Genomic DNA, 21,163 nt, shown 5'->3' on the forward strand with positions numbered 1-21,163 from the left:
GACTCAGGTCTTTCAGTGCTCTGTCAAACTCTTCACGCAGTATCATACCTCCCATTTCATCTTAATCTACATCCTCTTCCATGTCCATAATATTGTCCTCAAATACATCGCCCTTGTATAGACCCTCTACATACTCGTTCCACCTTTCTGCCTTCCCTTCTTTGCTTAGAACTGGGTTTCCATCTGAGCTCTTGATATTCATACAAGTGGTTCTCTTTTCTCCAAAGGTCTCTTTAATTTTCCTGTAGGCACTATCTATCTTACCCCTAGTGAGATAAGCCTCTACATCCTTACATTTGTCCTCCAACCATGGCTGCTTAGCCATTTTGCACTTCTTGTCGATCTCATTATTGAGACGTTTGTATTACTTTTTGCCTGCTTCATTTTTATATTTTCTCCTTTCGTCAATTAAATTCAATATTTCTTCTGTTACCAAGGATTTCTACTAGCCCTTTGTTTTTTACCTACTTGATCCTCTGCTGCCTTCACTACTTCATCCCTCATAGCTACCCATCCCTCTTCTACTGTATTTCTTTCCCCCATTCCTGTCAATTGTTCCCTTATGCTCTCCCTGGAACTCTGTACAACCTCTGGTTTAGTCAGTTTATCCAGGCCCCATCTCCTTAAATTCCCACCTGTTTGCAGTTTCTTCAGTGTTAATCTACAGTTCATAACCAATAGATTGTGGTCACAGTCCACATCTGCCCCTAGAAATGTCTTATAATTTAAAACCTGGTTCCTAAATCTCTGTCTTACCATTATGTAATCTATTTGAAACCTGTCAGTATCTCCAGGCTTCTTCCATGTATACAACCTTCTTTTATGATTGAAACTTCCTGGCAGATTAAAACTGTGTGCCCGACCTAGACTCGAACTCGGGACCTTTGCCTTTCGCGGGCAAGTGCTCTACCATCTGAGCTACCGAAGCACGACTCACGCCCGGTGCTCACAGCTTTACTTCTGCCAGTATCCGTCTCCTATCTTCCAAACTTTACAGAAACTCTCCTGCGAACCCTGCAGAACTAGCACTCCTGAAAGAAAGGATATTGCGAAGACATGGCATAGCCACAGCCTGGGGGATGTTTCCAGAATGAGATTTTCACTCTGCAGCGGAGTGTGCGCTGATATGAAACTTCCTGGCAGATTAAAACTGTGTGCCCGAACGAGACTCGTACTCTGGACCTTTGCCTTTCGCGGGCAAGTGCTCTACCATCTGAGCCACCGATTGTTGAACCAAGTGTTAGCTATGATTAAGTTGTGCTCCGTGCAAAATTCTACCAGGCGGCTTCCTCTTTCATTTCTTACCCCCAATCCATATTCACCTACTACGTTTCCTTCTCTCCCTTTTCCTACTACCGAATTCCAATCACCCATGACTATTAAATTTTCGTCTCCCTTCACTATATGCATAATTTCTTTTATCTCCTCATACATTTCTTCAATTTCTTCGTTATCTGCAGAACTAGTTGGCATATAAACTTGTACACAATAATGCGTTCACTATGCTGTTTGTAGTAGCTTACCCGCACTCCTATTTATTCATTATTAAACCTACTCCTGCATTACCGCTATTTGACTTTGTATTTATAACCCTGTATTCGCCTGACCAAAAGTCTTTTTCCTCCTGCTACCGAACTTCACTAATTCCCACTATATCTAACTTTAACCTATCCATTCCCCTTTTTAAATTTTCTAACCTACCTGCCCGATTAAGGGATCTGACATTCCACGCTCCGATCCGTAGAACGCCAGTTTTCTTTCTCATGATAACGACATCCTCTTGAGTAGTCCCCGCCCGGAGATCCGAATGGGGGACTATTTTACCTCCGAAATATTTTATCCAAGAGGACGCCATCATCATTAACCATACAGTAGAGCTGCATGCCCTCGGGAAAAATAACGGCTGTAGTTTCTCCTTGCTTTCAACCGTTCGCAGTACCAGCACAGCAAGGTCGTTTTGGTTAGTGTTACTTGGCCAGATCAGTCAATCATTCAGACTGTTGCCTCTGCAACTACTGAAAAGGCTGCTGCCCCTCTTCAGGAACCACAAGTTTGTCTGGCCTCTCAACAGATATCCCTCCGTTGTGGTTGCACCTACGGTACGGCTATCTGTTTCGCTGAGGCACTCAAGCCTCCCCACCAACGGCAAGGTCCACGGTTCATGGGGGGGGGGGGGGGAGGAGGGGGGGCTGGTCCACATACCTCCGACAATTTAGCAGAAACTTGTCGAATTCGCTGCTGTATTGCGATCGAAAGATAGACCATCACGCTATGTTTTCGTAGCTTTCTTATAAGCAAGTTTTGAAGGTTATTGATCATTTTGAAAACAAAAAAATGTAGAGCTCTTTATCAGTAAACCGCGCCATTTTGTTTTGGTTCCTATGATGACATCCTACATTTCATATCCATTCTCGATTCGAACACGCAGTCCGTTAAGAAAGCCAAGTTTTTGATGGGCTGAACACTGAACAAACACCGGTAAAGGTAACCAGGAAGTTAATGTCCGAAGCAGGGTAAGTATTCAAATAGAAGCTAGACGTAATTTGTACGAGAGGAATTCAATAAGTAAGGCAACACGTTCTTTTCTCTGCCAGTTTCTGTTAAGAAACGCGGCATTTTGTGTGGCAGATCGTCGAATGTTCCTGCTCCAGCTCCCTTGGAGGTGCGTTTCAGGCCGAGAGCTGTAACTGAGTTTCTTTTGGCGGGAAACCAGAGCATCGCAGATGTTCATAGGCACTTTCAGAATGTCTACGGAATCATGCCAGTGAATAAAAGCACAGCGAGTCGTTGGCGAGACAACTGTCATCATCGCAACAGGTCACGCAAACCGTTCCAATCTCCCACGCTGGTAGCACACAGCTGTGTCTCCTAGTTTTGGAACGTGTGGTCAGTCTCATTTGACATGATCGACGGATGAAAATCAGATACCTCGCTGCTCAACAGGACGTCTTTTTTGGTGGTGCTGAGACACTAGTCCCCCAATTGGGGTGAAATGAGGTGATAGCATGGCATTAACAGCTAAGAGTCCCCACCTGGAAAAGTTCGGCCGCTGAGCTGTAAGTCTTTGCGTTCGATACCACACTGGGCGACTTGCGAGTCCATGATAACGGAATGATGAACGGACTACACAACACCTAGTTCCCGAGCAGACAAAATCTGCGACACACTCGGCAATCGAACTCGGGCCAGCTGCACGGCTGCCAGACGCGCTGAGCACTCACCTTCCTTTTCTTTTTGTTTATTTTTTTATTTTATTATTATTATTATTATTTTGTTAAGGAAGCTAGGAGAAACAGAAAAGTTTATAATTCATAAAATAAACATAGTACGTCCTGACGCATGATAACTGTCCTGGAAGGAACCTCGCTGCCGTCCTACCATGCAGCATGAAGTAACAACAAAGTCAACGGCACCATAAAGAAAAGTATTTATACATATGAGAACAAAATTCGAAGTACATCCAAGGCTAACTGTGCAAGCGTTAGTTTTTCCCAGGTCGCATACTCGCATAGTGTCCTTAGTTGATTACTTTACTTTGTTAGTTTCACAATCTAAAAAGGCAGGCAGCAGCTCCGGGCTCCAAGCTGGTTTCTTCGCTTCCTAACACGAGACCGTAAACAGCGGCTATGGACCATATGTGCAGAATTGCGTGTACGTTATGGGTCTGTTTTGTCGAGCGTCGTCAGAGGAACCGGAAACAAAACCGCAATCCACGGGGTGGAGCCGCACCACCTCTCCTTCAAGGCCACAGCCTCAGCCGCTAAAGTCACGGCGGTGGTCTCCCTGAACTCTGGAGGGGTCCTTGACGTCCTCCCGTATGATGCAACAATCACTTCCGAAGTGTGTTGTGCTGCCCTCAGAAAATTGAAGAAATGACCTCTGCGTGCCACACAAAAGTCTGTACACCTGACAAGTGCTCACAAGAGTGTTCTTCCTTATCCAGTCCAAAAGGCCGGATCTCGCATCTTCCGAATTTCATCTGTCTGACCCGATAAACGACGCACTCCACAGGAAGCAGGACGTGGGTGACATGAGGTTATTGGTGCAGCGAGACACTGGCACCGATATTCACCAGCAGAGTGGTGGCGTAAGGCCATCGCAGTGAAAGGAGGTTGTGTTGAAGACTAGGGTTTTGTAGCCAAATGGGTGGGGAATCATTGGTGTATTAGAATCCTGAGTACAACCAACCTGCTTTCAGAAAAAAATGTTGCATTATTTACGAACGCCGCTCACAGTAACTCATACGGCGTACTACACAAGAGTGACTCGCAGCTGTTTGTCTGACCCTGGTGCTGTGAGCAGCCGGACTCATATGACACGCCTCTCAAAGATCTGACTGCGCTTGTCTGTCACAAGTTGTAGCGCCTCCAAGCTGCTATTGGCCACCGACGGAGGTAATCAAACTCTGGTATTGTGCTATGTCAGTGTGTAGCACAACTGCACACACATACCCGGAAACAAACAAACGGAAGAATTTTGCAACTTCATTTTCTCTCAGTGATCATTAAAACTTCATGACTATCCCACTTATACACTTGTGTCCAAAATTAAAGCAATAAAAGAAAAATTTGCGAAGTTGAATTTATTTTGCGACAAAGCAGTATAAACAGGTCATAGTAAAGTAGAAACACTGTACAGAATAGAGAACGCAAGCAACTGCAAGACGCATAACGGTAGACAAAAATGTCCTTCGTTTTTTCCACCTTGACGTATCAGCACACATATTTCGACAAGCGGTTAATGTGCTCAGTGTGGGTGTGAGCGCCTCTGGCAGCAACACAGGCCTGGCGGTGACGGGGCCTGCTGTGGATGACCTCGTCGGTCTCACGTTGAGGCACTGACGCCCATTCTTCCAGCAGCGCTGCTCCCAAGTCTTGGACAGAGGTCAGGTGGATTCTGGCGTGATGTGAGCCGTGTCCCTAGTGCATCCCAGGCATGCTCTATGGCATTGAAATCGGGAGAGCGAGCAGGCCACGTCATGCGTGCAGTTTCCAAGACAACATCAACCACGTGTGCTCTATGAGATCGAGCATTACTGTCAATCAATACGACGTCTAGGCACGCAGCAGGTGCAACAACCGCAGATGAGGTCCCAACCTCTCGCGACGATAACTAACAGCAGTTAAACCTTGCCGACTCACCTGAACAGTTTCATAGAGAGGGCTTCGATTGGCCGGTACAATCCCTGCCCGTGCCGTCAGGGATCCTCCTCGGTATCCGTCTCTTTCCACAGTTTTTGGGCCCAGAAATCGTGTCCTACGTACCCTGCAGATGTGAATCCACCGAGAATCACTCCACAGACTAAATCGGGACTCATCTGTGAAAGCAACATTGGCCCACTGTTCGATGACTAGATGTTCCCTTCTGTGACGAGGCCACAGAGGTAGACACATAGCACATCTCCGTCTGCCTCGATGTAACACGTACAGCACATGCCGCGAACTCACATGGCACATACCGTGGCGGTACTGTCGTGCCATTACACCCAAATAACGATCCTCTCTTGTGAAGTCACACGTGGCCAGCCCACCCCTGGTCTTTGGTATACAGCTTCGGTCTCTATGAACTGTCGCCACATCCGAGAAACAGCAGAACGTTTCGCATTAAGCCTTCGTGCCTCATCAGTTTGCGCCTGCCCTGCTTCCTTTCTTTCTCCACCGCAGAGAGTCTGTTAGCTATCTTCTCTGGGCCACACTGCACCGCCTGTGACAGTGTACACAACTATTGTCCATGTGCGGCTGCCCGCCAAACACTACCCTGTTTGACAGGTGCCCTGACGTCATCGTTAGCACGGTTGCCCATTGACCGGAGTCTTCCGCGTAGAATACGATCCTACGGATATCTATTGACAGTTTGTATGATTATATCGTGAAGTAGACACAGGACGGGGAAATAGCTTTAATTTTGTACACCTGCGTATTAGAATGCTGGCTCGGTACTATTGTTTTGATAACTGTTTGTGTGCAGCTCTCTCGCATACAGCTGGTGACTGTTGTTGTGGTGCACGTTGCAGGCATCAACGTCCCTCGGAGCCGCTTCCTGCCGGTGAAGAAGACGTCCGACCTGCTTCTGGTGATGAGCAACCTGTACTCGCTGAGCAACGGCTCGCTGGTGATGAGCCTGCAGCGCATGTTCCCCACCACGCCGCTCATCAAGCTGGGCGACAAGCACTTCGGAAAGGTACGTGCAGCGTTCAGCTGGTGATGCAGCCTCTCCACGGCCTTGTGGTGGGTTGCCTTATAAAACCTGGTTTATGCCAGAGCCGAGACAAGTAAAACGAACAAAAATTCTCTCTGATACAAAAGATAGGCCAGTGCGAAAAAACTCGGTCATGTTAGCTTTCCATTCACTATTGCTCGCATGTGTTCCTCTTATTGTCAGCCTCTTAGCGAAGCATCAAAGGATCTTTGTGTTCTCTCTGCTTCGGCGCAAGCAGTACAGACAGCTTTGATGTGCTGTCTTCTCTACTTCTATGCTCTGGATAGTACATAATGTAGTATACAGGGTGTTACAAAAAGGTACGGCCGAACTTTCAGGAAACATTTCTCACACACAAATAAAGAAAAGATGTTATGTGGACATGTGTCCGGAAACGCATATTTTCCATGTTAGACCTCATTTTAGTTTCGTCAGTATGTACTGTACTTCCCCGATTCACCGTCAGTCGGCTCAATTGAAGGAAGGTAATGTTGACTTCGGTGCTTGTGTTGACATGCGACCCATTGCTCTACAGCTCTAGCATCAAGCACGTCAGTACGTAACATCAACAAGTTAGTGTTCATCACGAACGTGGTTTTGCAGTCAGTGTAATGTTTACAAATGCGGAGTTGGCACATGCCCATTTGATGTATGGATTAGCACGGGGCAATAGCCGTTTGTATCGAGACAGATTTCCAGAACGAAGGTGTCCCGACAGGAAGACGTTCGAAGCAATTGATCGGCGTCTTAGGGAGCACGGAACATTCCAGCCTATGACTCGCGACTGGGGAAGACCTAGAACGACGAGGACACCTGCAATGGACGAGGCAATTCTTCGTGCAGTTGACGATAACCCTAATGTCAGCGTCAGAGAAGTTGCTGTTGTACAAGGTAACGTTGACCACGTCACTGTATGGAGAGTGCTACGGCAGAACCAGTTGTTTCCGTACCGTGTACAGCGTGTGCAGGCACTATCAGCAGCTGATTGGCCCCTACGGGTACACTTCTGCGAATGGTCCATCCAACAATGTTTCAATCCTCATTTCAGTGCAAATGTTCTCTTTACGGATGAGGCTTCATTCCAACGTGATCAAATTGTAAATTTTCACAATCAACATGTGTGCGCTGACGAGAAACCGCACGCAATTGTGCAATCACGTCATCAACACAGATTTTCTGTGATCGTTTAGGCAGGCATTGTTGGTGATGTTTTGATTGGGCCCCATGTTTTTCCACCTACGCTCAATGGAGAACGTTATGATTTCATACGGGATACTCTACCTGTGCTGCCAGAACATGTGCCTTTACAAGTATGTCACAACATGTGCTTCATGCACGATGGAGGTTCACAAATATTTCTAGCTCTGTCCGCTAACGTCTTGATTACACCCCGCTTCTGTTGTGACGTCATCACGTCTGAGTTAATCGAATCCCGGTGCAAATAACCGTCCGTGTGCTTGGGTTTGCGGTACACCGAGTGGCCCAAACTACCATTTTCGTTTCTAAAGTTTCTGAGTTGCTCGACGCTGAGATGGAACATCCTTGCTCCACAAGGCACTAATGAAGAACGGATATTCGTCCGCCGAAATAAAACGTACGTCGAGGCAGTCACGCAGAAATCATACTGACGTACAGGCTACTGCAAAATCTAAGGTTTTCCTGCCGTTTGTTAAAAATTTAACGGAAAGAATAGGGAGGATCTTGACGAAGCGGAATATTACCGTAATTTACAAGCCCAGCAGGAAGATACAGGAATACCTTAAGCCTGCCAAGGACGCTCGCAAACCATTGGAAAAAGCTGGAGTGTATAGGATCCCATGCAACTGTGGTGACCTTTATGTAGGTACCACTAAAAGAACTGTTTCTAAACGTTTCGAAGAGCACAAGGGAAATTGTAGAAGAGGAGAAACGGAACGATCAGCTTTTGCGGAGAATGCTTTCCAGCCAGGGAACCACAATATTCGTTTCAAGGAGACGCAAGTACTAGCGGCCACAAGCGGATATTACGAAAAGCTCGACAGGGAGGCAATCGAAATCACTAAACACCCAAATAATTACAACCGAAAGGAGGAGGGCGTGAAATTAAACGGTATATGGATGCCGGTGTTATAAAAGATGTGTACCACCCGTTCACTACTGGGTGATGGCAACGGCGATCGACGGCGACGGACAGCGGCCAATTGGACTGACGTTTTCAAAACACGTGACGTCACACCGCGGCGCGGGAGCGCGCGGAGACGGAATTTAGCGGCAGTCAGTAGCGAGCCAGTGGCTGTGTTGGACCTTCCATCGGCCTACGGACCCCCTTGAAGATGTCTCCCGCAGTCGGAGACGAAACGTTGGGAATCGACACATAATTCATCAACAGTTCAGGCATAACAGTCCGGATAATTATAATGGACATGAATAGGCGTAGTCATTTTAAAAATGCTGTACATAAGTTAAGCTCTGGTGTGCGCCTCGTCTCCATGGACGCCGTGTGGTGGGCCTCGGGAGCTCATATGAAACTAAGTAGGCAATTATAGATTCAGGTATATCTTCTAAAGAAGGCTCAATTATTTGGGCTGAAACGTAGGTGAAGGTTGGTTTCATTACCGCAATCGAGGCTGATAGTTTCTTATATACTTAAACGTACACAAAAAGGCCAGAGGTCAGAAGTTCACGCGAGGTGCAAGGTGGTCTAATGGTGTCACATTAGCACCAAATTTCCCCAAAATTCTGTCCAGTGGCACCGTGCAAGTGTCACAGCATGAGAAAGGCGTCATACCTTGCATTACCCACATGTCACCCATTATTTGGAGCATATGCGACGGAGTTTCAGAACCCGGACCCCCTACGTCGAAATGAAGTGACTTTCTTATGCGTGGCGGAGGAAAGCATATCGGACACACTGCTCTATAAAACTGACACAAAAAGATCTCAAGAGGTGTCTAAAAGCGCATGAATGCAGTCATGCCTTTCCTTTGGGCGTTCACACATTTTGCGATCGAATACGACAGTTCACAGTGCGATATTCTTGACAACTTTTGACGTTGCTGACACCTCCCAGACGATTCAATCCTCTCGAAGGACATCATGGAGCTGCAAGCGGAATGAACGTGATTGGGGTTAGATACCCCTTTCGAGTGTAGAGTGACTCCAAGTTTTGCTCTAGTGTACAGGGTGAAACCTCTATAAACCAGTCAGAACCATTCGACCAAATGTGAACGCAATCCGAAGCAGAAAAGGACATTCATGTTTTCTATCGTTGCTTTTTCGCGCCCTCCAGTAGCGGATGCAAGGAGAGGAGGAAGAAAGGGTTGACATTGACATGTTCAGCTGGTAAAACGCTTGACCGCGTGAATAAACCGGCAAAGGGCCCCCCTAAACCTCCCTCCCACCCTCAGCAGCTGTGTGGGGCACTTGTGAAACGTGTCCGTGCAGGCCCAGCCGTCCACCGATCCCTACGCGCCGGCGGAATAGACAACGTTTCGGCAACCCGCCGAGTCACAGGCAGCCATCAGGCGTACTGCAAACTGTTATGCGTAATTCGATTAGTTTGTGTCAACAGGATTTCGCTCCTTTGAAATTGGCGTACTGTTAGAAAGCGTTAAGATGAAATAAGTTAAATAATTACTTGTGGTCAAGTGCAGAGTTTTAACATAGGCTCATCTTCTGTCTTCTAAACTTCGTAGTAGTTCTCCTGCATACTCTGCGGAATGAGCATTTTTTGAAGAAAGTATGTTGTGGAGACATGGCTTACCACAGCCTGGCGAATTTTTTCTACGGTGTATTTTCACTCGCCAGTGGTATGAGCACGGATTTGTAACTTCCTGGCAGATCAAATACGTGTGCATATGGGAACTTAAAAATCTGGGACCTTTGTCTTTTATGCGACAACGCTCTAACTGAGATATTCTAGCACAACTCGTGACTCACCTTCACAGTCTCTCTTTCGAAAGTACATCCCCTGCCTTCGAGACTTGACAGAAGTACGTTGTCGGGGCAGTACTTTCGGAAAGAAGGGTATTTGGGAGACATGACTTAGCTACAGTCTAGAGGACTGTTTACAAAATGCAGCTGAGTTGTTGGATTATTTGTAACTTTCTGGCACATTTAAAGATCGCTTATGAGTCCTTTCTTCTAGGAGTATCAGTCCTACAAAGTATTCAGGAGAACTTGTGTCAAGTTTGGAAGGTAGGGGACGGAGTACTGGCAGAACTGAACCTGTCTCGACTCGTCCTTGGACAGCTAGCTCATTGCAGTACGTGCATGTGGCAGGCGGAGATCCCCGTCTGGCAGTGTTAATCTGCCAGGAAGTCTGAAAGCGGTGCACACTCCGCTGCAGTGCGAAAATAATAAGTAGAATAACGAAATACTCGTATTTGTTGTTGTTGTTGTGGTCTTCACTCCTGAGACTGGTTTGATGCACCTCTCCATGCTACTCTATCCTGTGCAAGCTTCTTCATCTCCCAGTACCTGCTGCAACCTACATCCTTCTGAATCTGTTCAGCGTATTCATCTCTTGGTCTCCCTCTACGATTTTTACCCTCTACGCTGCCCTCCAATGCTAAATTTGTGATCCCTTGATGCCCCAGAATATGTCCTACCAACCTACCCCATCTTCTTGTCAAGTTGTACCATAAACTCCTCTTCTCCCCAATTCTATTCAATACCTCCTCATTAGTCATGTGATCTACCCATCTAATCTTCAGCATTCTTCTGCATCACCACAACGAAATATTTAGAATAATGACATAATTAGAAATTTTAGCCGTAGTTTAAGTCGCTTGGATTTCATAGACTTATTGTTTCACTAGCCACATTTCAGTGGAATCATCTGACACTCCCTTCGCTGTTTCAGGTGAAAGAGTTCCTCTCAAGGTTCGCCAACATACCGGACCTCATCGAACTGGACCACTTGACAGTGTCTGGCGACGTAACGTTCGGAAGAGGCGTATCGCTCAAGGTACAGTATGGCAGCGTTATCAGGATTCCGTTGTGACCTACGTACCTGTTACGTACACCAAGAGAACTGAAAGGTAGCTTCAGAACATAACCAAAAATTGAAAGGGGACGGTTACCATATTTAGAGGTCACGTACGACAATGCCGAGCCTCCTGAAAGGAAAGGAGAGAAATCGTGGGTAGACTCTATCGTCGCGGAGCAACATTCCGTGACTGACGTACTTATTCTGAAACGCACCTGCCTCGTGTCTTGGATGACGTCGCACCGCCAGGACCTGCTGGCGACTACAAGAGTACGCCGGCGGTAGTGCACAGTGCTGCCTGCGTTATACAAGCAAGGAGGAGACTGAGTCAGCGATTAAATCTCGGAAGACCGAGGATGCTCGTGGATATGATGAGCGTCTAGCAGGGTACTAAAGCAACGTGCTGCGTACGTTAGCCACATTTGTAATTTTTCCTTTAGGAATGCTCATTTACCTAGCCTACAGAGCTACTCATTAGTCAAACCGCTTTAAAAAAAGAAGAAAAGGCGAGTGTAGACGACTTTAGACGTAATTCTATGCCATTGGTTCTTCACAAAATTATTGAAAAGGCTGTATACATAAGATTGAAATTCTGTGAAACATTCTCGATCGCAGAAGGGTAACTGATCACTTTAGTTAGCACAGCTTGCTGTCAAACGTAAAGCTTGTTTTACACGTGCTTCAGCAACTGAAAAAGCTAACCACAAAATATTACAGCAAAAGTTGGACCATTGTTGAATAAGAGCTGCAGCTCACAACTGGTTCTTCTCATACTTTAAGAACAGACAGTAAAACATCATTCTGCACAACAATGAGGTGGCGACCGTTTGGAGCGGAGATAACAGGGGGAGAAGGGGGCGGAGGATGCCTCAGTATTCAGCTCATGGCATTAGCTTGGCAGTGAAGGATACTACGTGGGACGTGGCTAATGTATCAAATACAGCAGAGCAGTCCAAGGCATTACTTCGTGGCTTGTACGAAATAAATTCATGCTAAACCACAATAAGACTCAGTTTTTACAGTTTCTGACGCATAATTCATCAAAAACTGAGATTTCGATTACACAGAATCTGCGTACGATTAGCGAGTCTGAACACACCAGCTCTCCCAGGTGTTCGTATAGATGGTAGCTGCCGTGGAAGGCCCACGTTCAGAATCTTGCTCAAAACTGTATGCTGCTAATTTACCACTGTCACAGTCACTAGTCGAACAACAAAATCAGTCTACTTTGCTATTTTCATTCGCTTATGACGCATGGCATTATATTATGGATTAATTCTTCACATTAACAAAATGTGTTTGTGGCCACGAAAGAGGCAGTGCGGGTAATATATGCTGTACGTTTGCGAATCTCCTTTCGATCCGCGTTCTTGACTGTGATAATTCTAACACTGACCTCTCTTTATACAATTATCTTTTTCTATTAACAGTATGACCTTATTCCGAAGAACTAGCAACTTTGAAGCGGTTAATACCGGGTAGAAATCGAATCTGTATTTGGATCACACCTCCTTGAATCTTGTGAAGAATGACGTACAGTATCCTGCTGCATCCAGTTTGAACAGGCTGCCACGAGAAGCATAAAATCTTAGCAATAATCCTCGCACTTTCAAGACTTTATTGAAGAACCTCTTCATGGATCATTCCTGTTCTGTCGGTGAGTTCCTGGAAAGAAACTGAACAAATCCCTGCGCTTTATTATTGATTATGCTAATATATGCTGAGCAGATTGTTATGTGCATAGGAGAGGCCTTGCAGAGTGCCCCTGGCTGGCGTCCTCTTCACAGCCCCCTCCGCCCTCTGCTTTCAGACTAGCGTGCGGAGCAGATACGGCCAATTTTCGGGAAATACTTCCCACACGTAGAGGAAGAAAATATATTGTACTTACATCAGATGATGAAGAAATTGATTAAATGTATAATGACATAAAAGAAATTATTCAGGTAGTAAAGGGAGACGAAAATTTAATAGTCATCCGTGACTGGAATTCGAGAGTAGGAAAAGGGAGAGAAGGAAATGTAGTAGGTGAATATGGATTGGGGATAAGAAGTGAAAGAGGAAGCCGCAGGGTAGAATTTTGAGCAGAACATAACTTAATCATAGCTAATACTTGGACGAGAATCATGAAAGAAGGTTGTATACATGGAAGAAGCCTGCAGATACTAGAAGTTATCAGATAGATTATATAATGGTAAGACAGAGATTTAGGAACCAGGTTTTAAATTGTAAGACATTTCCAGGGGCAGATGTGCACTTTGACCACAATCTATGGACTGTAGATTAAAACTGAAGAAACTGCAAACAGGTGAGAATTTAAGGATAAACTGAAAGAACCAGAGGTTGTACAGAGTTTCAGGGAGAGCATAAGGGAACAATTGACAGGAATGGGGAAAAGAAATACAGTAGAAGAAGAATGGGTAGCTCTGAGGGATGAAGTAGTGAAGGCAGCAGAGGATCGAGTAGGTACAAAGACGAGGGCTACTAGAAATCCCTGGGTAACAGAAGAAGTATGGAACTTAATTGATGAAAGGAGAAAATATAAAAATGCAGTAAATGAAGCAGGCTAACCGAAACACAAACGTCTCAAAAATGACATCGACAGGAAGTGCAAAATGGATAAGCAGGGATGGCTAGAGGACAAATGTAAGGATGTAGAGGCTTATCTCACTAGGGGTAAGATAGATACTGCCTACAGGAAAATTGGAAAATTGAAGAGACCTTTGGAAAAAAGAGGACGCCTTGTATGAATATCAAGAGCTCAGATGGAAACCCAGTTCTAAACTAATAAGGGAAAGCAGAAAGGTGGAAGGAGTAAATAGAGAGTCTTTACAGGGGCGATGTACTTGAAGACAATATTATGGAAATGGAAGAGGGTGTAGATGAAGATTACATGGGAGATACAATCTGCGTAAAGAGTTTGACAGAGCACTGAAATACCTGAGTCAAAACAAGGCCCCGGGAGGAGACAACATTCCATTAGAACTACTGACAGCCTTGGGAGAGTCAATGCTGATGAAACTCTACCATCTGATGAGCAAGACGTATGAGACAGGCGAAATACCCTCAGACTTCAAGAAGAATATAATAATTCCAATCCCAAAGAAATCAGGTGTTGACAGATGTGAAAATTACCGAAATATCAGTTTAATAAGCCACAGCTGCTAGATATTAACGGGGATTCTTTACAGACGAATGGAAAAACTAGTAGAAGCCGATCTAGGGGAAAATCAGTTTGTATTCCGTAGAAATGTTGCAACACAGGAGGCAATAGTGACCTTAAGACTTATCTTGGAAGAAAGGTTAAGGAAAGGCAAACCTACGTTTCTAGCATTTGTAGACTCAGAGAAAGCTTTTGACAATGTTGACTGGAATACTCTCTTTCAAATACTAAAGGTGGCAGGGGCAAAATACAGGGAGCGAAACGTTATTTACAATTTGTACAGAAACCAGATGGCAGTTATAAGAGTCGAGGGACTCGAAAGGGAAGCAGTGGTTGGGAAGGGAGTAAGACAGGGTTGTAGCCTCTCTCCGATGTTATTCAATCTGTGTATTGAGCAAGCACTAAAGGAAACAAAAGAAAAGTTCGGAGTAGTTATAAAAATCCATGGAGAAGAAATAAAAACTTTGAGGTTCGCCGATGACATTGTAAATCTGTCAGAGACAGCAAAGGACTTGGGAGAGCAGTTGGACGTAATGGACAGTGTCTTGGAAGGAGGATATAAGATGAACATCAACAAAAGCAAAACGAGGATTGTGGAATGTAGTCAAATTAAGTCGCGTGATGCTGAGGGAATTAGTTTAGGAAATGAGACACTTAAAGTAGTAAAGGAGTTTTGCTATTTGGGGAGCAAAATAACTGATGATGGTCGAAGTAGAGAGGATATAAAATGTAGAATGGCAATGAAAAAGAATGTGTTTCTAAAGAAGAGAAATTTGTTAAAATCGAGTATATATTTAAGTGTCAGGAAGTTGTTTCTGAAAGTATTTGTATGAAGTGTAGCCATGTATGGAAGTGAAACATGGACGATAAATAGTTTGGGCAAGAAGAGAATAGAAGCTTTCGAAATGTGCTGCTACAGAAGAGAATTCTGGAGATTAGATGGGTAGATCACATAACTAATGAGGAGGTATTGAACAGAACTGCGGAGAAGAGGAGATTGTGGCACAACTTGACAAGAAGAAGGGACCGGTTGGTAGGACATGTTCTGAGGCATCAGGGGATCACCAATTTAGCATTGGAGAGCAGCGTGGAGGGTAAAAATCGTAGAGGGAGACCAAGAGATGAATACATTAAGCAGATTCAGAAGGATGTAGGTGCCGGCCGGGGTGGCCGAGCGGTTCTAGGCGCTATAGTCTGGAACTTCGCGACCACAACAACAACAACGACATATGTCCGGAAAAGCTTTTTTGTTTGTTTGTTTTTTTTAAATTGAAAAGAACAACTGCACAGACGTGTAGCAGTGCAGAAAAATCAGCTGCTGATAGTGCCTGCACAATTTGTACGTAATTTTTATGTAGCACTCTCTACTGACGTGCTGAACGTTGCTCGTGACATCTGATTGTCCCACGCCATCACTAGGGCTGTCCACGAATGCTCCAAGAAGTTTCCCCATCCAGCTGAGGTGTCCTCGTCCATCTACAAGTCCCCCAAACTGCCTGAGACGACCATCAGTTTGGTCACACGTCCTCCGGTCGGGCACTGCCCCTCTGGTAATCGCTCGCGACGCAAACTCTGGGAGTCACGGTCACCGCCATCTGCCGTTTCGTACTGCAGACCGGCGTCTGTCACGTCCCATTTGAGTACACTTCCGTCGCACCGAACAACGAACTGAATCCGCGATTGACGCTAAGCTGTTCATGCTACGTGCTAGGTGCTACTAGAGCAAAGAAGTTCATTGCATGTCCGCAAGAGGAATGAAAACAGATGCATGTCAACATTACCTTCCTTCAATTGAAACAACCTAAGAATTACCTTACTGTGTGTTCTAACCAAACGTAACCGAGAGGGTATGTTGAACATTTCATGTAAGAAAACATTTGATGTAATGCTGGTACGATCTCTTTCTGTGTTTTCCCGTGATTAATGTGATTATGAAGACAAGTACAAAATAATCTCTAAGACGGAAATAAAGCGTTTCCCGACCGATTTTAGTATAACACATTTTATTATATTTCGTGAAGGTTTGACCGTGCCCTTTCGTTACACCCTGTATATTTTCTCTTTATTATTTTAACCTTAAGTCACCGCTTAGAATAGTAATTTTGATGTTAAAATTAACATAGTTGTAATTAGTACCGCAGGCTGTAGTACTTTACAATTGTCTGGTTAAGAACCATGTGGAGCCATAGTTGCGGTACTGAAGTACAACTTGGGAAGAATAAAACCGGCTCGGAAAATAGACTCTGAAACAAAAAAACGACACACCACGAAGGAATTACCCGAATGGGACAGACATTGGTAGACGTGGCGTATAAGTACATTCAAAGGTATGGCTACACTTCCAGAACTATTGGATGCTTTATTCAAGTGAGAGAACTTGAAAAACTGAGCAAGTTAGTGACGCGCTGGAACACCTCTGGGCCTTATGCACTGGCACTGATTGATGGAGTTGTCGAATGTCCTCGTGAGGGATATAGTGGCAGATTCCGGCCAGTTGCCGGGCTAGATCGTCAGAGTCACTAGCTAGTTGGACGGCCCTACTCACAGTGATCCAAAAGTTCTCAGCTAGGGAGAGACCGGGCCGCCTAGGTCGGGTTTCGCAGGCACGAAGACAAACGGTACAAACTCTCGCCGTGTGCAGGGGGGCAGTATCTTGCTGAAATGTATGGTTACGATGGCTTGCCGTGAAGGTTAACGAAACGTGAGGCGGAATGTCGCCGACGTGTTGCGGTGTGCTGCAAGCGTGCCGCGGGCGACAGCCGAAGGCTCGCACTGTGCAAATGGGTGGCGCCCCGGACCACCACTGCTGGCTGCTGCGTCGTGTGGCTGGCGACGCCCACCGCTGTCCGGGACGTCTGCACACACGTCGCGGCTGCACTCGGAGCGAAACTCACCACTGAAGACAATTCAGTGAGATTCCAGGAGTGTCTGCAGAAGCCGCCATGCTGTCGGCCACAGCGGGCAGCGGTGGTCTAGGTCGCAGCTTATCTTCATCGCGGAACCCCTTTGATTACCCTTATAGCGCAGCAGTACGTCGACGCCTCCCTATGTCTTGTTTTGCTGCTTTTGTTGGCAAGCCATCCTGGGCTTTATTTTAACGAGACAATTGGCGCCCCCACTCGACGAGAGCTCCCACCGCTCGCCTTCGTACCTGTGAGACGCCAGACACCTCGGCCGGTAAGGTCACCGCGTATCTCACCGACTGACAACGTTCGCATCGTTACCGGTCGGGCCCTCCAACCGGCTCAGAATTTGAACGATCTAACGCGCCAATCGGACAGAACGTGCCACGACATCCGTCAGGTGGCGATCCGACAACTTTATCGACCGGTGCCGAGCCGAATAGCTGCTTGCGCAAAGGCCAGAGGTGCTCCAACTTGTAAATGACTTGCTTAATTTGTGAAGCTCTTTATCTGAAACTGTAATCATTTGTTTGTCTGTACATGTAGAGCTGCCGTCTTTCCTCCCACTGGGATAAATCCTTCGTGGTGCGTCGTTCTTTTTCTCTTAGAATTTTTTTAATTAATTATTAATGAACAGCACCACTGAGCGTCATAGAAAATGCCGGAAACCCTGATTTCGGCCCACGAGTCGGCTGCTGTCGCACGTCTGCGCATGCGCACCTCTCACTTTTTATCTCCCGAGTATATGGCTGTGGCACTGCGTCTGAGTGGTTGAAAGGAGCAGACGCGTTTAGTCAGCAGCTGAATGCAAAATGGCGATCACCGTAAAACAGCGAGGATGCAGCATCGAGTGTTATGCGAAGCACAGGTCGTGGAAAACGAGTGAGGAACTGTTCAAAGCTACAGTTGTTTTGGCGGAAATGCAGAGCTTACAAGGAGACTATGTGGCTGTTGTATTTCGGTATATCTATATATATTTGTGATATATGAAGTTCGGCACTCAGTCCCACATAGAAGTTCCATTCAACTCTCATTAGTTCTCAAGAAAATCGACTTTGAAATCTTCCAAGTGTATTTAATAGGCAAAAGCAAAACTGACTCGGCTGAGAGGCCATGCTCCTCTGTGGCAAAATGCTCGCCTGCCTTGTGGGTGGATACGGTCGGATTTCGAGCTGTGATAAATTTTTAAACCAAGCTACGTGTTCTACGAGCTGTGCCGTGAGCTCTAAAACACGAACATTAAAATATATATTTGTATGTTTTTTTTTAGTTTAAACAATAAAAGGCAACGTCCGGACTGTGTGACTCACTGACTCATCATAGTCGACGCCAAACCAATAACGATAGAAACTTGAAATTTCTATAGGATGTCCACCTTATTAGGCGTTATTAAAGAAGGAATTTTTCAGTATTCCGTTCCGAAGGGAGTGAAACATCGGATGAAAGACGTTGGGAAAATACGTCTCTGTTAACGCAATTTTGAAGCTAGAACTACGAAAACTGGTATTTGTTTTCTCGATAGGAAATAATAAAAATACGTATTTCGGCATTTATGGAAATTAATCCTCGTGACGAATGAAACGGGGGACAAAAGGTTTTTTAAAAACATGTGGCTTTTAGGACAATTTTGCAGCTTGAACGATGAACATTGGGTTTTTTGAAAGCATGTGTTTATTAAGACAATTTTGAAGCTATCACTACGAATACTGGTATTTGGTTTCTTATTCGGAAATTTAAAAAATGTATCCGTTTAAGCATCTTTGGAAATTCAACCACTAAAGGAGTAAAATAGTGAGTGAAAGTTCTTTAATTAAGTCATTATTAAAGAACTACTAAAACATTTTTAAACCTAAATCTATGAAAATTTGTATTTGGCTCCTCTGTTAGGATCAGACAAAGTTCAACCTTTAAGGGGGTAAACTAAGTAATGAAAAAAGAAAATATTTCGATATACTAAAAAAATTGAAGTTAATTCTACAAAAATTTGTATTTCGTTCTCGGTTACATACCTAGAAACATGCGTTAGGGGAGAAAGTTTCTATGGGAATATCACTCTAAGAACGTAAAAGGTATGATTAACAAAAATCATGGGCTCCGGCTACCAGAATCGCTTTTTCATCAGAAGTACAACCAGAAACACAATATTTCTATGGCGTTAATTAGCGTGAAAAGTTTAAAAGGTGTTGTAGTTTGTGGACAACAAAAAAATTCGATTAAACAAAAACAAAAAAATCTGTGCAGACCATGCAGTCTACGGGATCAAAGCAGCGAGCGCGAAACTAGTCTTTTATATTAAAAAATCGGTACCTAACAACTTATGATTGTAATGATATCTGGCTGTTCAGTTTGCGGCAAGTAGTTTGAAATAAGATGCGAATTTTCTATAAAAGTGAAAATTAGAGGCTTGTTAATTACCACATATTTGATGAATTTTATAGTTAAATGACTTAAGTTATTCGAACTGAATGAGAGAAAAAGGAAAAAACCGATGACCGAAACGAGACTCGAAGAGCCCGCTGCCAGTTTGGGCGCTACCGGCTTTTCTTCCATCTTTAGGTATTTCACGATTCATGTAAATGCTCGCTGAACCTTCAGCTTTGTAAAAAAAATGTTCATCGCATGGAAAATGAACGTAGGCCACCTAGCTGGCAGGCAGGCCAGGACAGCCACACTGTCTGTCGACAAAACTGCTGCGGGGCGCTGACATTTGAGTTCCGAACTTCACGTACCAAAAATGGGAAAAATTATACGAGTCGGATTAGCGTGTGGTCTTCTTGTTAGTGACGAAATGGCGCGTGACGCAGTTATTCTGTTACGTTCACTGACAAGAATCAAAACCTTCAGTATTATTTTAAATATTCTCCGTGCGATTCATTTATGCCACACTGTATTATGCGGGAATGGGTGGCAGTTAGCTCGGACGTTACTCGCGTGTTGCGTGTGTGATAACGGCAATATCTCGGTATCATATTGAAAGTTTCAATTAGTTTATTATAGTAAAACACTTGATTGGTTAAAAAATGGCAACACACCCATCATATACATGAATATCTGTTGCATTAATCGCAAGCTGCCTGTAATTCTTTTCTGTCTATGTGGATATGTGGCCTCTCTCTCTCCACCGTATTGTGAAACAATGAGCCGCTGACGGACGCCTCTGTGTGTGTTGCAGGGCACAGTGATCATCATCGCCAACCACGGAGACAGGATCGACATCCCATCCGGCTCAGTACTGGAAAACAAGATCATTTCTGGAAATATGAGAATACTGGACCATTAAAGTGTCTCATCTGGTCGATGAAAGACTTTTGGGTTCTCGAATGTGTAACCAGTCGAGGAATTTAAGCAGTGTTCTGTCCAGGACAAATCATCTGTCATCCCGAATTTGTCTGGGAAAGCCCAGAGTGATTACCGGTGAAAACAAATGGCGCGTTGTGGAATATGCAGGGTATGTGGTCAAGAGTACCTGATTATACTGTTCTTCGTATCTGAGGTTAAAGTTCTAGTACCACGTGGAAAAGAATTTATGGTGCGAATGTGAAACATTCTGACAAGGCTGTGTCTGTTTGCAGACAATGTTTATTGTAAACTAACGGGATGATGAAACATGTAAACAAGTACATATAGAATGTGCAATTATAAGTGGTATTTAGATGTTTATAATCTAACGAAAGCAGAATAAAGAAAACAACTATTTTGTACTCATATTTTGAACCACATAAGTGTCCATTGAGTGTTTCAATCAAACTGATACCTTCTTTCATTTAACACGCATCTAAAATTGTAAATCGTAGAGGGAAAGATTGCGACTTTCCAGCGCAACTTCTTCAGCGTAGTCCGAACAAGAGGCGCGCCGCCTGCTTTGACTGCTATGGCCCGCTGTGGATCACGGCGCCAAAGTCGCCGCGCATCGGTACGTGGGACACTCTGAAA

General features: G+C 44.9%; 1 protein-coding gene across 1 annotated transcript in view; it reads left to right on the top strand.

The window, feature by feature from the left end:
- Positions 1–20,937, top strand: part of LOC126291591 (UTP--glucose-1-phosphate uridylyltransferase-like) — an 84,404-nt gene extending 63,467 nt beyond the window's left edge. Inside the window, exons 9-11 of the mRNA XM_049985128.1 lie at positions 6,014–6,180; positions 11,042–11,146; positions 20,403–20,937. Coding sequence (XP_049841085.1) covers positions 6,014–6,180; positions 11,042–11,146; positions 20,403–20,510 — 380 coding nt within the window. The 3' untranslated portion in view covers positions 20,511–20,937. The remainder of the gene's footprint in view (positions 1–6,013; positions 6,181–11,041; positions 11,147–20,402) is intronic.
- Positions 20,938–21,163: the final 226 nt, after the last annotated feature.

This window comes from Schistocerca gregaria, chromosome 9 (assembly GCF_023897955.1).
Source record: "Schistocerca gregaria isolate iqSchGreg1 chromosome 9, iqSchGreg1.2, whole genome shotgun sequence".
Classification (NCBI taxonomy): domain Eukaryota; kingdom Metazoa; phylum Arthropoda; class Insecta; order Orthoptera; family Acrididae; genus Schistocerca; species Schistocerca gregaria.